Source organism: Urocampus carinirostris, chromosome 5 (genome assembly GCF_059441175.1).
Source record: "Urocampus carinirostris isolate Australia breed hairy pipefish chromosome 5, RoL_Ucar_1.0, whole genome shotgun sequence".
In the NCBI taxonomy this organism is placed as follows: Eukaryota; Metazoa; Chordata; class Actinopteri; order Syngnathiformes; family Syngnathidae; genus Urocampus; species Urocampus carinirostris.
In genome coordinates this window covers 46,413,607-46,428,452 of record NC_142353.1, presented here as the reverse complement: position 1 = coordinate 46,428,452, position 14,846 = coordinate 46,413,607, and the positions used below count along the sequence as shown (strand labels likewise).

The 14,846-nt window shown below is 41.7% G+C and overlaps 2 protein-coding genes across 3 annotated transcripts; both read right to left on the bottom strand.

Moving 5' to 3' along the window:
- Positions 1-573: 573 nt before the first annotated feature.
- LOC148366537 (uncharacterized) lies at positions 574-10,921 on the bottom strand. 2 transcript variants are annotated; one of them, XM_088335255.1, is made up of 5 exons: positions 10,204-10,915; positions 6,787-6,950; positions 5,210-5,431; positions 2,305-2,502; positions 576-996 (listed from the first exon to the last, which is right to left on the bottom strand). In XM_088335255.1, the coding sequence occupies exons 1-5, from the start codon at positions 10,446-10,448 to the stop codon at positions 815-817; spliced, it is 1,011 nt and encodes a 336-aa protein (XP_088191381.1). In that variant the 5' UTR covers positions 10,449-10,915; the 3' UTR covers positions 576-814. The 2 variants fall into 2 exon arrangements, with proteins under 2 accessions (XP_088191382.1, XP_088191381.1); XM_088335256.1 differs by lacking the exon at positions 6,787-6,950 and having other exon boundaries at positions 574-996; positions 5,210-5,469; positions 10,204-10,921.
- A 437-nt stretch (positions 10,922-11,358) lies between these two features.
- On the bottom strand, positions 11,359-14,173 carry LOC148366536 (immediate early response 3-interacting protein 1). The gene is made up of 3 exons (XM_088335254.1): positions 14,013-14,173; positions 12,851-12,952; positions 11,359-12,783 (listed from the first exon to the last, which is right to left on the bottom strand). Exons 1-3 carry the CDS (start codon positions 14,101-14,103, stop codon positions 12,728-12,730), a joined length of 249 nt encoding a protein of 82 aa, XP_088191380.1. The 5' UTR covers positions 14,104-14,173; the 3' UTR covers positions 11,359-12,727.
- Positions 14,174-14,846: the final 673 nt, after the last annotated feature.

Sequence of the window (14,846 nt, the reverse complement as noted above, 5' to 3'; positions counted from 1 at the left end):
TCAAATCCCAATCCAAGACATACCCAATCGAATGCTCTTCTTCAACCGTTTGGAGAATATGGCGTTTCTTTGGAGAAGACTAGTTAACAGCTCTAAACTCTCTGCAACCGTGTATTTGACTTAGGCTATTTTTTTTTAGAAATTGTGAAAGAGTTGTAAATGTTTGACTTCTCTTTTCTCGAGAAAAATGGACCTTAAGTTGCGCTATGCATAGTTATTTTCGGCTGATTTGAAAAATGAGTATAATTAGTCTTGTCGAGCCTCCCATCTCTCGTTCTCCCATCTGATCCCGCGTCTGTCAATGTTTAAAGCCTTAACAGTCCTGTGGAATCGGCCTCAAATCCCAACCCAAGACATACCCAATCGAATCCTCTCCTTCAACCGTTTGGATAATATAGACACTTTTGGTCTCTTATAAATAGGAACACTCTCAAGGTTTTGTCCAAAATTCAAGTCACCGCTGTAAATGCTAAAAATAGAAGGTTTTTATTCTTTTTTTGCAATCAAATGCCCGCAGATGAGTGAAACATGGGCATCAAGGAGGGGAGACAATAGATTGAAGCCTTACCTGGTCTCAGGTCAAATTTATTCCCAATCTGAAAAAAATTAAACACGTATTTGACACATTTTTCTGAAGGTATGTCATGGCCTTTCTTTGAAAACGACCAGTTAACAGCTCTAAACGAGGCTATTTTTTTTTAGAAATTGTGAAAGAGTTGTAAATGTTTGACTTCTCTTTCCTCAACAAAAACGGATCCCAAGTTCAGCTGATTTGAATGAATATCGTATACATTGATGTTGGGGATTTCACGGGTCAGGTCCTGGATACGGATCCCTCTAAGTAGGACGCGCTGCCTCGGTGTTGTTGCAAACGGAAGCGGAGGTCTCGGGGGGATGACCCCTCCCTCCAGAACAAAAGGCTGGCTTTGCTCGGCGCCATCAGACCTTCCTTAAACTGGACCAGTATGTTAAGCGGTGAGGTCAGGACTCCGTTTCCTTGAGAGGTGAAAAAAAATAAAATGGGGTTCCCAGTCCGTTTCTTCAACCGCTTATTATCATAGGATCAGCCACGGACGGTAAAATATGACTAAGGTTTAGTGTCTTGCCCAAGGACATTTTGACGTTTAACCCGGAGAAGCCGAGAATCGAACCTACGACCTCTCGGTCCCAAGACGGGCGCTCCACCTTCGGAGAAAGTGTCGCCCCTATATGTAACAAATGATTTTTTTTTCTGAGCACGGCGGCGCAGTGGTTAGCGCGTGTGTGGCACCGTTCTGAGGTCATGAGATCGAACCTCCTGTGTGGAGTTTGCATGTTCTCCCCGTGCTGGCGTGGGTTTCCTTCGGGCACTCCGGTTTCCTCCCATATTCCAGAAACAAGCATGTCACGTTAATTGGCAAGCAGTTGAGGGTGTCCCCTGCCCACTGCCCAAAGATAGCTCGGACGGGCTCTAGTGCTCCCGCGACCCTACTGAGGATATGCGGTGCAGATCATGGATGGATGGATTTTGTTACCATTACAGACAGTCAAAAGCAGTATGTTTTTATGTGTATTGACGTATATTTTATGAGTTTACATGTTTTTGTGCGTTTTTCACGTACGTTAGCTTGCGTGTTTACGTACGTATACGTTTAAGTACGTTTTTGTGCCCGTTTACATACATTTTTGTGTTTTTACGTTCGTTTTTGTGTGTGTTTATGCATGTTATTGTGTTTCCATAATTCTTTGTGCGTTTTTAACATTCGTTAACAACTAGATGGACCAACACATGTTATGATAAGAGCTCATCACGTCCACTTTGGCTTTAGTGTGTTTTTTATACTTTCTCCTAATAGCAAACAGACAAGCTTGATTGATGAACTCATGTTATGATAAGAGCTAATTGATCGTCTCCACCTAAACGTGCTTCCCTACAACAAGTCAACGACGCTTTCTGCTAATCGCGAACACGCTTTCTTTCACGGACACAGGCATGTAGCCGAGCTGCTACGGTGTGCTCTGCCCCTGGTCGCTTATCCGGTCAGAAGGCACAGGGTGGGGAGCAGGGGCAGGGCAACCAGAGTACCTGGGTGGAACCCACACAAGCACAGGGAGAATATGCAAAACCCACCACAAGGAAGGCCGGTAACTACTTTTGAACCCATGACCTCAGAACTGTGCCTCAGAAGCGCTAACCACTCATCCGCCGTGTCGCTCTCCGTGAAAAATTCACGAGGCAGCGCTAGCCCAGGGGTAGAGCGGTCACAGGTTCGATTCCCGGCTCCTCTGAGTACAACGCGCTATATAAACACAGAGTTGATTTACCGTTGCGCTTCTCGATTTCAGCCAGGCAGACGGAGAACATCCAGAGACTGGGAACGGGTCGGGACTTGAATCCCAGCAAAGAGGCCGGAACAAAGAGGACCCAAAAGTCCAAGAGGGACCAGGCGCTGGGCGGCCCGGCACTCAACGGGACTTGGAGATCCACTCGGTGCGTTTCTGCCGGCGGGCCGTCGTCTTCACCTGCCGCAATGATTTCAAAGACACTATTTATTGTCATTGATATCAACGATGCAAACAGATGAGACATGGTACGCCGCGCTAAAACCTAGAAAAAATAAACAAAAATATCCTCTTACATAAAGATTTTCAATTGTATTTTTTTCCAATACGTTTTATTTCCAGTTTTAACATTTCAATGCAGTTGTTGGTAAATCGTCTAATATTTTTTTTTTTCCTGCTGGTTTATTATCCTCGCAACCCATCGAGCGACTAGCATTATTTGCTTCATTTAAACATGGCATTTTAGTTTAGACCAATCAGATTCGTTTCATGTATTCATGTGATCTTGTTTAAGCCAATCAGATGTGTTTTCAATAAATGAGCCGGTAGCCATTGGGTGTGCGTGATTCCTCCCTGAGCCGGTCTTGGAAGCAGACCTAGGGGAAAGCTCAGATGGGACGTGCCTCTGATTGAAGGGCTATCAAAACCTAATCTTTGACTCAGAGTGTGTACCTTTCTTTACCTTAATACAATCTCAACCAAGATGTCTAGCATCAAAAGTTTGCAGCTGGTTCAGAATGCGGCAGCTAGACTTTTGACTAAAACCAAAAAGCATATTACTCCTGTATTGGCTAACTTGCACTGGCTCCCAGCCCACTTAAGATGTGACTTTAAGGTTCTCTTATTAGCATACAAATGTTTGCATGGACTTGCACCCTCTTATCGCTCTGTTCCTGCACGGAGTCTGCGCTCGCAAAATGCCGGTCTACTTGTGACTCCCAGAGCCAAGAAGTCTGCAGGCTTCTCCATCCGGGCCCCTGTGCTACGGAATGCCCTGCCTCCGGAGATAATTCATTCAATATGTCGACTTTGCAACCAGGGGGGAAAAAACAAAGGACCGTGTGTACAGTAACATCAAACATGCGTACAGAGTTTCCCCCTCCCCCCACCTAGCTGGATCCGACCATCTCTGTCGGTCCCTCGCCCCCTCATACACCCCCCTCCGGAGAAAAACAAAGCCTGCAACAAGGACAATACAAACGTCTTCTTTGTTCCTTTATCTTCTTTATTTCCTTTTATCCTCACTGTAAAATGGGAACTGGAGTGCCACGTCCAATTTTGATGTCACAATAAGCTCAACCCATTTTGTAACAATGACAATAAAGGTATGTTCTATGCTATTCTAGTGCTTGGAAAACCTGGCCCAAGTAATAAAAATAATAGGATGAGGAAGAATAGTGCATTGTAACAATAGTGGAATGAAAATAACTTATATATAAACTAATATATATATGTGCGGCACAGTTCTGTGGTCGTGGGAACCTCCTAAGTGGGTTCAAATCCAGCTCGCGGCCTTACTGTGCGGAGTTTGTATGTTCTCCCCGTGCTTGCGTGGGTTTCCTCCGGGCACTCCGGTTTCCTCCCACATTCCAAAAACATGCATTTCAGGTGAATATGCCGGTCCAAATTGTCCCTAGGTGTGAATGAGCGAATGAGTTGTCTGTCCCTGTGTGCCCTGCGATTGGCTGGCAACCAGTCCAGGGTGTCCCCTGCCCACTGCCCGATGATTGCTGGGATGGGCTCCAGCACCCCCGCGACCCTACTGAGGATAAGCGGTGCAGCTGATGAGATGAGATGAGATATATATACACACATAATATGAATTCTGTTTCGTTGCTAAGGGGAAAAAACATGTATTGGACCGTACCTGGTAATGGAGAAGGAGATCTTCCAGCGGTTTGAAACCCAGAGACAAAATGGATATGGACTATCTCGGATAAGTGTTATTTGCAAGCTCTCATTATTGCACTCGTCAAGAAATATGAAGGTTTCACTGTTTCCACCAGTTGGTGTGTATGTTTTCTTCAAAATATTGTATTATGTGGACGTTTTAAAGCAGTTGAAAGGGCGTCGGCTTCTATGAGTGAAAATACGGTAATTGGTAAATATTTTTGGTGTCTGTAATCTGTTGGGCACAGTACTTTTAAAAGTAATGAGTTATTAGTGACTCTCTACTTCTTCCAAAAAGCAACCGAGTTAGCGACTGATTTACTCTACAGTTAAAGGAGCTCGTTGCCAGGGAAAGACACTATTTCATTCAAAAAGAAGTTGTTGTATGAATTGGACATTTTCTGGGCAAATACGAAACACCCTGTCACGGTTGCCATGGCGCCCAATAATAAAAAAATAATAAATGGGACAAAAATAGTCGGAAACAAAACTGGAAACTGAAATCAAACAGGACAAAATAAAAGTGAACGATACGGGACAGGAAATACCAACAGGAAACAGGACCGAGTCAAAACCCGCGTCTTGCGGGGCAGAGGTTCGTTGACGGAATGACCGACGGAGGGTGAGAACACTGAACTTAAATAGAAGGAAAGCCAATCTGTCAACGAGCCGCAGCTGGCGCCACACGGGCAGGCCGATTGGGTGCCATGGCAACCGTGACGGCAGTGTCATGTTTGTGCTACTCTGGTCTGTTTTGTATACAACGGTGCCCGCTTGTTATGTATAAAAATCCTCTGCGACTAAACAGTTATAAAAAAAGAGGAACGGCTGAGGTTCTAGTCAGGTCTTGAACTGATCGCATCTCCTCATGATCTGAAACGAATGTCTCTTGTCTCTTATTGCGTTTCATTTCGAGGTGTAACAGTAACTAATTACGTTTTGTTTCAGAAAAAAAACAAACACTGTGTATCGGACTTAAGAAAATGTACATGCTCACTCTCGTCGTGGACTTGTCGGTGATTGTTCCTGGACAGAAGCGTTATGATGCTCTCCCACACCGGACTCTGGGAACGGGAAGTGGCGGAAAGCAAGACGTCCACCTCCACGCCGACATCCACGCTTCTGTACACCAGGACTTCGACTCGCAACCTGAAGGGACCTTTCTTCAACTCGTCGACCGGCCGATGCGTTTTGATACTCCGGCGCACGCAAACCAGACCTGCGAAGGCCGTTGGCAGATCAGGAATACGACTCGGGCTTGGGAAAACATGAACAGCTTCCGTTACAGAAATGATGTCGACATTTAACGGCTAACAATCACTTTTATGCCAGGAGGGCGGGCTATGACAAACAGCAAACTTTAGATAGATAGATAGATAGATCGATGTCTAGATAGCTATATGACTAGATCTGGGGCGGCAGTAGCTCAGGAGGTAGAGCGCTCGTCTTGGGATCCGTGTTACATGCCAAAGTGTCCTTGGGTAAGACACTGAATCCCCAATACCCCCAATAAGCAGGTTAGCGCCTTACATGGCTGCACAGATCACGGCAGCTATTGGGAAATGTGAAGCACAATGTAAAGCGCTTTGGGAAGTCATTGACTTGAAAAGCGCTATAGAAATGCACATCATTTCATTTCATTTCATCTATGTCTAGATAGATGGATGGATGTCTAGATAGATAGATGTCTGGACAGATAGATGGATAGATAGATAAATACTTTATTCATGCCCGGAGCGAAATTCACACTTCCAGCAGTATCCTTTTGTTGTTTACTAACAGGATGGCCTCAGGGTGCTGTGTTGTAGTTTAGCAACAGCGGAGTGGATGACGTCACACGCTAGGCCAAAAGTTGGACGTCCCTGCAGCAGATGGAAATCTTTGTGCCCGGGGTTACACCACCTCCTGTTCATGTAGATAGCGAGTCTGCCTCCTCTCCGCTTCCTGCAGGCTTTTGTGTCTCTGTCTGCCCTAACAGCGCTGAAGCCGTGTAGCTCCACGTTAGCGTCCGGGATGCTGGACGCGAGCCATGTTTCCATAAAACACAGCAAACTGCACTCCCTGTACGCTTTGATGTTTTTCACCAGCACGGCCAGTTCGTCGGTCTTTAGAGGTAGTGGAAAAATCCCAACTTCAAACCAGCCCTTTGTCTAGACCGGTTTAAGCAAGTACTTGTTAGAGTCCAAAAATATGCTTTAAAAAGTAAATCAGATGCACTTTCTGCAATTCATGCATATAAATGAAATCAGACTTATTCATAAAACAATTTTAGGCGATAAATTGCCTCTTGAAGTGCTGTATAAAAGATCTGTGGTACAATAAGACAATCAAATCTCTTCTGTGTTGCTATGGAGACTCAGTGTCTCATGATGACATCTCCAACGGGAAGTGGGCCTAGAGTTAAACCTTGGGGGACGCCACTTTTAACCTCATGGATTCTGGAGGAACATGAATTTTCAGAATAGACAGTACAAGAGTTCTAGTGAGGAATCCGTGGATCGATTCACACGGATTAAAGAGAAATTCCGAAAGAATTGCAAAAACGTGATTTGGCAAGCATACACTTCGACTCACCGAACGGGCTAAGCCGGAAGTTCTGATGAGTAATGGCCATCAGCAGAAGAGTGCTGCAGAGAACTTCAGGGAAACACTGAGGAAGGTCTCTGTATTCACTGTCTGGATAATCCCAACCGTAACCTGTCTTTTGGCAAAATTTCCTCAGGAGCGCCGCGTCCAGTCTGAAAACAAACCTTACTCGTCATTATCAATTGCGCACAAGAAAATCGAGCTAGCTCACCAAAATCAGGGCTCCAAATTGCTCATTAAGAAGCCAATTAAGGCAAAGTTACAGTGCATGAAGGTCAAAATACACGGGTTCCCCTGACGCTGTGTTCCAAATGCGGTATTTGGAAGTCAAGGTCGAAGTAGAACGAAGTCGAGTCAAGTCAGTAGAGTTTTTTGTGAACAGGCTTCTTTGGCTCCGCTCACTAAAATGAACCGGCTCTTTCGGGTCCTAAACGGCTCTTGGGGTTGTTTTTGCTTCTTTCTTTCATCCCAAAATGACCAAATATTATCTAAAATTATGCACGAAATGACTTAAAAGAAGGGGGGAATAGAACAAAAAAGAAACAAATACCAAAATGAAAAAACAAAAGGAAGAGAGGAAAAAAAATTAACGTGATGTCAAGTTTTGGACATGTTTGAGAATGACTTAGTTGCCACACTTGGGATTGCCGTTGCTCACTGTTGTTTCAAGCGTTCTAGCTTCTCTTTTTCTCTCTCTCTATTCGTCTCGCTCTCTTCTTCTCTATCTTTGTCCTTTGCTTTATTTTTCCCTTTTTTCTGTCAATTTATTTCTTTTTATTTTTTTCCACTCTCTTTCATTCTCTCATTTTTCCCTCAATCTCCTATTTTTTTGTCTTGCTCTCTTTTTATTCACGCACTTTTTATGCTCCCACTTTCTTCTTTTCAGCTCTTTCACTCTTTTTTTTCTCCCCATCTTTCTTTAGCTGTCCATTTTTGGTCTCTTTTGCTCTTTATTCTCTCTTTCAGTCTCCTGTATCCCTCAATTTTTTTCAATCCCTCGTTAGTCTTTTTTCTTTCTCTGTTTCTATTTATTTTAATTATCTCCCTTTTCCTCTCCTTTTTATCCCTTCTTTCAATCTTTCTTCCTCTCCATTTTTTAAATTCTCTCCCTTCATCTCAACTTTTTTAGCCTTTCTCTAAATCTTTCTTCCTCTCCATTTTTTTAATTCTCTCGCTTTCTCCTCTCCTTTTTAGCCTTTCTGTCAATCCTTCTTCGTCTATATTTTTTTAAATTCTCTCGCTTTCTCCTCTTCTCTTTTAGCCTTTCTCTCATTTTTTCTTTCTCTCAATTTTTTAAATTCTCTTGCTTTCTCCTCTTTATTAGCCTTTCTCTCAATCTTTCTTCCTCTCCATTTTTAAATTCTCTCGCTCTCCCTCTCCTTTTTTAGCCTTTCTCTCAATCTTTCTTCCTCTCCATTTTTTAAAATCTCTCACTTTCTCCGCTTCTTTTTTAGCCTTTCTCTCAATCTTTCTTCCTCTCCTCTTTTTAAATCCTCTCGCTTTCTCCCCCCCTTTTTAGCCTTTCTCTCATTCTTTCTTTCTCTCAATTTTTTAAATTCTCTTGCTTTCTCCTCTTCTTTTTTAGCCTTTCTCTCCATCTTTCTTCCTCTCCATTTTTTAAATTCTCTCCCTTTCTCTTCTCCTCTTTTAGCCTTTCTCTCCATTTTTTAAATTCTCTCGCTTTCTCCTCTCCTCTTTTAGCCTTTCTCTCATTCTTTCTTTCTCTCAATTTTTTAAATTCTCTTGCTTTCTCCTCTTTATTAGCCTTTCTCTCAATCTTTCTTCCTCTCCATTTTTAAATTCTCTCGCTCTCCCTCTCCTTTTTTAGCCTTTCTCTCAATCTTTCTTCCTCTCCATTTTTTAAAATCTCTCACTTTCTCCTCTTCTTTTTTAGCCTTTCTCTCAATCTTTCTTCCTCTCCTCTTTTTAAATCCTCTCGCTTTCTCCCCCCCTTTTTAGCCTTTCTCTCATTCTTTCTTTCTCTCAATTTTTTAAATTCTCTTGCTTTCTCCTCTTCTTTTTTAGCCTTTCTCTCCATCTTTCTTCCTCTCCATTTTTTAAATTCTCTCCCTTTCTCTTCTCCTCTTTTAGCCTTTCTCTCCATTTTTTAAATTCTCTCGCTTTCTCCTCTCCTCTTTTAGCCTTTCTCTCATTCTTTCTTTCTCTCAATTTTTTAAATTCTCTTGCTTTCTCCTCTTCTTTTTTAGCCTTTCTCTCCATCTTTCTTCCTCTCCATTTTTTAAATTCTCTCCCTTTCTCTTCTCCTCTTTTAGCCTTTCTCTCCATTTTTTAAATTCTCTCGCTTTCTCCTCTCCTCTTTTAGCCTTTCTCTCATTCTTTCTTTCTCTCAATTTTTTAAATTCTCTTGCTTTCTCCTCTTTATTAGCCTTTCTCTCAATCTTTCTTCCTCTCCATTTTTAAATTCTCTCGCTCTCCCTCTCCTTTTTTAGCCTTTCTCTCAATCTTTCTTCCTCTCCATTTTTTAAAATCTCTCACTTTCTCCTCTTCTTTTTTAGCCTTTCTCTCAATCTTTCTTCCTCTCCTCTTTTTAAATCCTCTCGCTTTCTCCCCCCCTTTTTAGCCTTTCTCTCATTCTTTCTTTCTCTCAATTTTTTAAATTCTCTTGCTTTCTCCTCTTCTTTTTTAGCCTTTCTCTCCATCTTTCTTCCTCTCCATTTTTTAAATTCTCTCGCTTTCTCTTCTCCTCTTTTAGCCTTTCTCTCCATTTTTTAAATTCTCTCGCTTTCTCTTCTCCTCTTTTAGCCTTTCTCTCCATTTTTTAAATTCTCTCGCTTTCTCCTCTCCTCTTTAAGCCTTTCTCTCCATCTTTCTTCCTCTCCATTTTTTAAAATCTCTCGCTTTCTCCTCTTCTTTTTTAGCCTTTCTCTCAATCTTTCTTCCTCTCCTCTTTTAGCCTTTCTCTCAATCTTTCTTCCTCTCCTCTTTTTAAATCCTCTCGCTTTCTCCCCCCCCTTTTTAGCCTTTCTCTCATTCTTTCTTTCTCTCAATTTTTTAAATTCTCTTGCTTTCTCCTCTTCTTTTTTAGCCTTTCTCTCCATCTTTCTTCCTCTCCATTTTTTAAATTCTCTCGCTTTCTCTTCTCCTCTTTTAGCCTTTCTCTCCATTTTTTAAATTCTCTCGCTTTCTCTTCTCCTCTTTTAGCCTTTCTCTCCATTTTTTAAATTCTCTCGCTTTCTCCTCTCCTCTTTAAGCCTTTCTCTCCATCTTTCTTCCTCTCCATTTTTTAAAATCTCTCGCTTTCTCCTCTTCTTTTTTAGCCTTTCTCTCAATCTTTCTTCCTCTCCTCTTTTAGCCTTTCTCTCCATCTTTCTTCCTCTCCATTTTTTTAATCCTCTCGCTTTCCCCTCTCCTCTTTTAGCCTTTCTCTCCATCTTTCTTCCTCACCTGCAGTCTTCGACGGCGTAGGCGACATTCGATGTCTTCTTCCCTCGCGGATTCTGCAAAATTCCTCTTTTCCGGGTGAGCGCTCCATGCAAATATTTCAGAAAAAGATAGGAAAACTTTGGGAGTTTCTCAGATCGAAGTGAATTTCTTCTTAATAGTTTGTGAGAAGAGTAGATGTGCGCGTACACGAAATAGAGAGAGCATAAAGATAACGAAGCAAAAATGTAATTCTGAAAGTTTCTCATTTTAAGTCAGTAAGTTACACCAAATGTGCAAACTTGAGCGTTGAGCAATGTTTACACCGGAAGTATGGCTGAAGGACGGCAACTGCGATGGGACACAAAGGATGGGGGCGGGGAGACTCTTCTTCTTTGGTATTAAAATGTCATGCCAAGAATTACGCATGTAATAATTTATTTTGTTAAAAAATATATATTGATTTGAATAATGAGCAAAATAGAAATAAACTATTATATAAACGTGTTTTATAATACTTGTAGGTGGAGAACAGTGTATTTGACAAATCTGAGGCTCACCTTGAGGGAGATGACATAATGACTGCTACAGGTATTGCCCGAAAAACAAAAGAAAACCTGTCTTTTTTACCTTTGCTTTTTTCCCGTCCTTTCTCTTTTTTACTTATTTAAATATCTATTCTAATTATTGTACTTTTTCCTGTCCTTATTCCGTGTTTTTTCTTTCCTTTTCGCTTATTTATTACCTTTATACTCCCCTTTGTTTTTCTCAATTTCTTGATTTATTTTTCTTCTTTTCTTTTATTTTCCCTGTTTGTTTTTCTCTCTTTGTTCCTTTATTTTTTTCTTTTGATTTATTTTCCTTTGTTCCTCCTTTCTTTTTCTCTATTCCTTGTTTTCATTTACCTTTCCTATTTCTAATTTTTCCTTTATTTCTTTTCTTGCCTATCTTCCATATACTGATTTTCCCTTTCGTTGGAAAAAGGCTGTGCAAAAACAAACCTGAAAAATGTTGCAGTTTGGTCACTCTTGGGTCTCCTTAGTTTGTTTTCCTCCTTGTGCTTTGTAGCGCTCGTGTTTACGGCGACATCTCGTGGTCAAACGCCACACGCTGTCCCTTTAAACTCGACAACATCGCCACAAAAGGTGATAAAAACAACACAATGATTTACAAAAATACTCCAAACTATTTCACATCTTTATTATGGAGTAGTTGGAAATTAATATAAAGTATTTCATATTTCATTTACATTGAACTCACGGTATAACAATCCGATGACGGTATATGTTGAATAACACATAACCCTCACGTTGTGTCTCCAGTGAAGTCAAGTCCCATTTCTTTCTTTGGCCCTTAATCACAAAAATGTCTGAAAGGACTGATCTGAAACCAACATGCGGGCAAGGGAAAACCCAAAGTCTCAACGTGAGGAAAAAAGAAACCATGGCAAGTGGGAATCCCCCCTCCAGAACGACCAGGGTGCAATAAATTTAGCATGGTTCAAAAAAGTTCTCAGCCCCTTATTTTGGGGTTAAGTGATCGCGGACGTGCACAAAACGTCATCCCTCCCTGCCCCAAAGATGACGAAAGGATTGTGAACCGGTTTAAGGTTATTCATTGGAATAGCGGATGTGTCTCAGAGGCTGTAAAATCAAATAACGGTGGGAATACGTGGTATCAGGTTTTAGGACACAGGTGTCAAACAGGCGGCCCGCGGGCTAGATCAGGCCCGCTGAGGGATTGAATCCGGCCGGCGAGACAACACTCAGAGAAGCGCAAGAGAAAAACAAGATGCGGGTTGAAATATGTCCACTTGATGTTGCCAAAGCCTGGTGCCTCGAACAAAGACACTGTACTTGTATTTCTTTCTCTCTCTCTCTCTCTCTCTCTCTTTCTTTTCCACCCCTTTTCTCCCACTCTGTCTCTTTCACTCCCTGTCTCTTTTTCTCTTCCTTTGTTGCTCTTTGTCTCTTTCTCTCTCTGTGTCTTTTTTAACTTCTTTTGCTCTAACTTCACATTTTCCTTTTCTCTCTTCCTACCCTTCGCGCTTTCTTTTCTCTTATCTCTCATTCTGTCTTTCTATTTCTCTTTGGATTTCCTTCTTCCTCTCCCTTTCTTTTCCCCCTCTCTTGTGACTTTTTATCTTTTGTTTCTTGCGCTCTCTCAATCTCCCTCTTTTTCTTTCTTTGTCCCGCCCTCTCTCCTTTTCCCTCCCTCTTTCTCTTATTTCTTTCTCTTTCAATCTACTACTCCGGCCCCGACAGAATGTTTGTTCTATCGTGTGGCCCCCGAGTTAAAAGGAGTTTGACACTGAGGTCATGGGATTTAGGTGCAAAACCCCTTCGTTTTGAAGGTCAGTGAGACCCCAGGTCCAAATTCCTTCATTTTCATTTATTAATTCAATATATATCATTCAGGCCGTGAAGTTTTTGGGTGGGGGTACATTAAGGACAATTTATTTTCATACATTTGTTTCTTACAGTATGGAACCCGTAAGCTTTCCTGAGATTCCGAAGAGGACGGATTCCGTCCGCGTTCCCGATCCCGTTCATCCGAACAGCAGCAACAGAACCATGCAGACGGAATTCACGGCGATCAGAGGCACTGCGGGAACACATCGGGAAGGGATCGGTGTCCGTCCCAGACCTTCGGGAGACGTTCGGCGACTCACCTCTCATGACGGTGCGCACGGAGCGGATCAAGGTCATCAGTTGGGATTTGATACCCGGTTCGTCGCCGAATCCGCCGACGCCGCGGTCCGTTCCCCATCCCACTACGCACAGAAGAGTTACCGTGACAACGGGAGGGGTTCGTCGTTTACCGTCCTGTGTTTGAACCCTGGCTGGCCGCCGGGGTGCGATCGGTCCCCACCGGGGTCTCTAACTGAACGTAAGTCACTTTTGGTTGTTTGGCTAATACGAGTGTTGAGCAGGCAAGGGAGACGGTTGACTGCCACAGCATGCACATTAAGCGCGAGAACGGTTCAAGAGAGGTTGCAATACGGAGGACAAAAAGCAAATTGAAATGAAAATGATCCTTATTCGGACTCATTTTGTGGATACGAATGGCCCCGAATTGTCCATCACTGACAAAAAAGCGTAGCATTTTGTGTTCTTTAATGCCAAAAGAAACTAAATATGAATCAAATGACTCCATTTTGTGCAGGCTTGGGGAGTAACGGAATCCATGGAACGGCAAAAATGATGTTGGCAAGCTGTTTGGATTTATTTTCATCTTGTTTCTGTCACATTTGATGTTCTTTTTGCCGGAGATCAAAGAGATCAAAGCCAAGAGAGAAAGTTTACCATGTGTTGTGAGTCATCATTTTATTCATATGTGGTTTCTTTAGTCTTTTATTAGCATATTTGGTATCGGAGTCATCCAAAAGTCATTGAAAGTAATCCAGGTAAAGTAACCCTACCCAACCTTGCCAATAGTCATGAGAGACTAGACGTAAGATCTTCCTCAATCATTAAGTCATTATACTAATTTTATTCCTGCAGTCCAAATGATTAAAATTGGACAATTTAGGCAAAATTTTCACTGCACCACTGCTATTTATTTTTATATCAAATGACAAAAAAGTCAATATATAAAATATGAATAGCCCTTTTTACACATGGGCTAGGGATACATTTTTTTAAGTCTTGTGCACTTATTTATTGAAGCTTTCCTCGCGATATTTCAAAACGTTTTGTAACACGGTGCAATTTGTACCATGACCTCGATAACGAAGTACTACTTTACGTTAGCTTGGTTGCTAACAACAACAATCGAGCAAGTCACCGGATCAAATGTCGACTTCGTCAAAATGTTGCGTCTCCGAAACTCACTTCGACTCAAAAAGCGTTCTTCGTGCAGAACGGCGACGGCGTTGACGCAGAGAATCGCAGCTTGGATGAGAGAATAAAGTGTAAATGCCATCTTCTTCACTCCACTATTGGCGAGTGCGTCATCTACGGCGGCCTAAAAGGGGAAAACTTAGTCGGTAGATTCACAAAACCCAACTGCGTCTGTATAATAATAAACGAGATAGAGAGATGTCTAGATAGATAGATCGATAAAGATAGATCGAAAAAGATTGATAGATATAGAGCTGAATAGAGATCGAGATGGATAGAGATCGATAAAGATCCATAGATGGATAGAGATTCATAGATAGAGATTTATAGAGATAATTAGAGATTCATAGAGATAGATATGGATTGATAGAGATAACTATAGAGATAGATAAATATAGAGATAGATATGGATAGAGATTCATAGATAGATAGGGAGAGATAACGATAGAGAGAGAGAGAGAGAGAGAGAGAGAGAGACGGATAGAGATTCATAGATAGAGATATAGAGATTCATAGATAGAGATGGATAGAGAACGATGGATAGAGATAGATATAGAGATGGATAGATAGAAATTCATAGATATGAGACAAATAGAGATATATAGATAGAGATGGATAGATAGAAATGGATGGATAGAGATAGAGATTCATAGATAGATATAGGTAGCTAGAGATGGATAGAGATAAATATAGATATAGATAGGTATAGAGATAGATGGATAGAGATAGATTTTTTGAAGTTCTGTAGTTTTTGGTTGTTCCTGTGGTTTTATTTACGTGCTATTTTAGTGGTACTTCTGGAGTAATTTTACGTAGTATTTCATC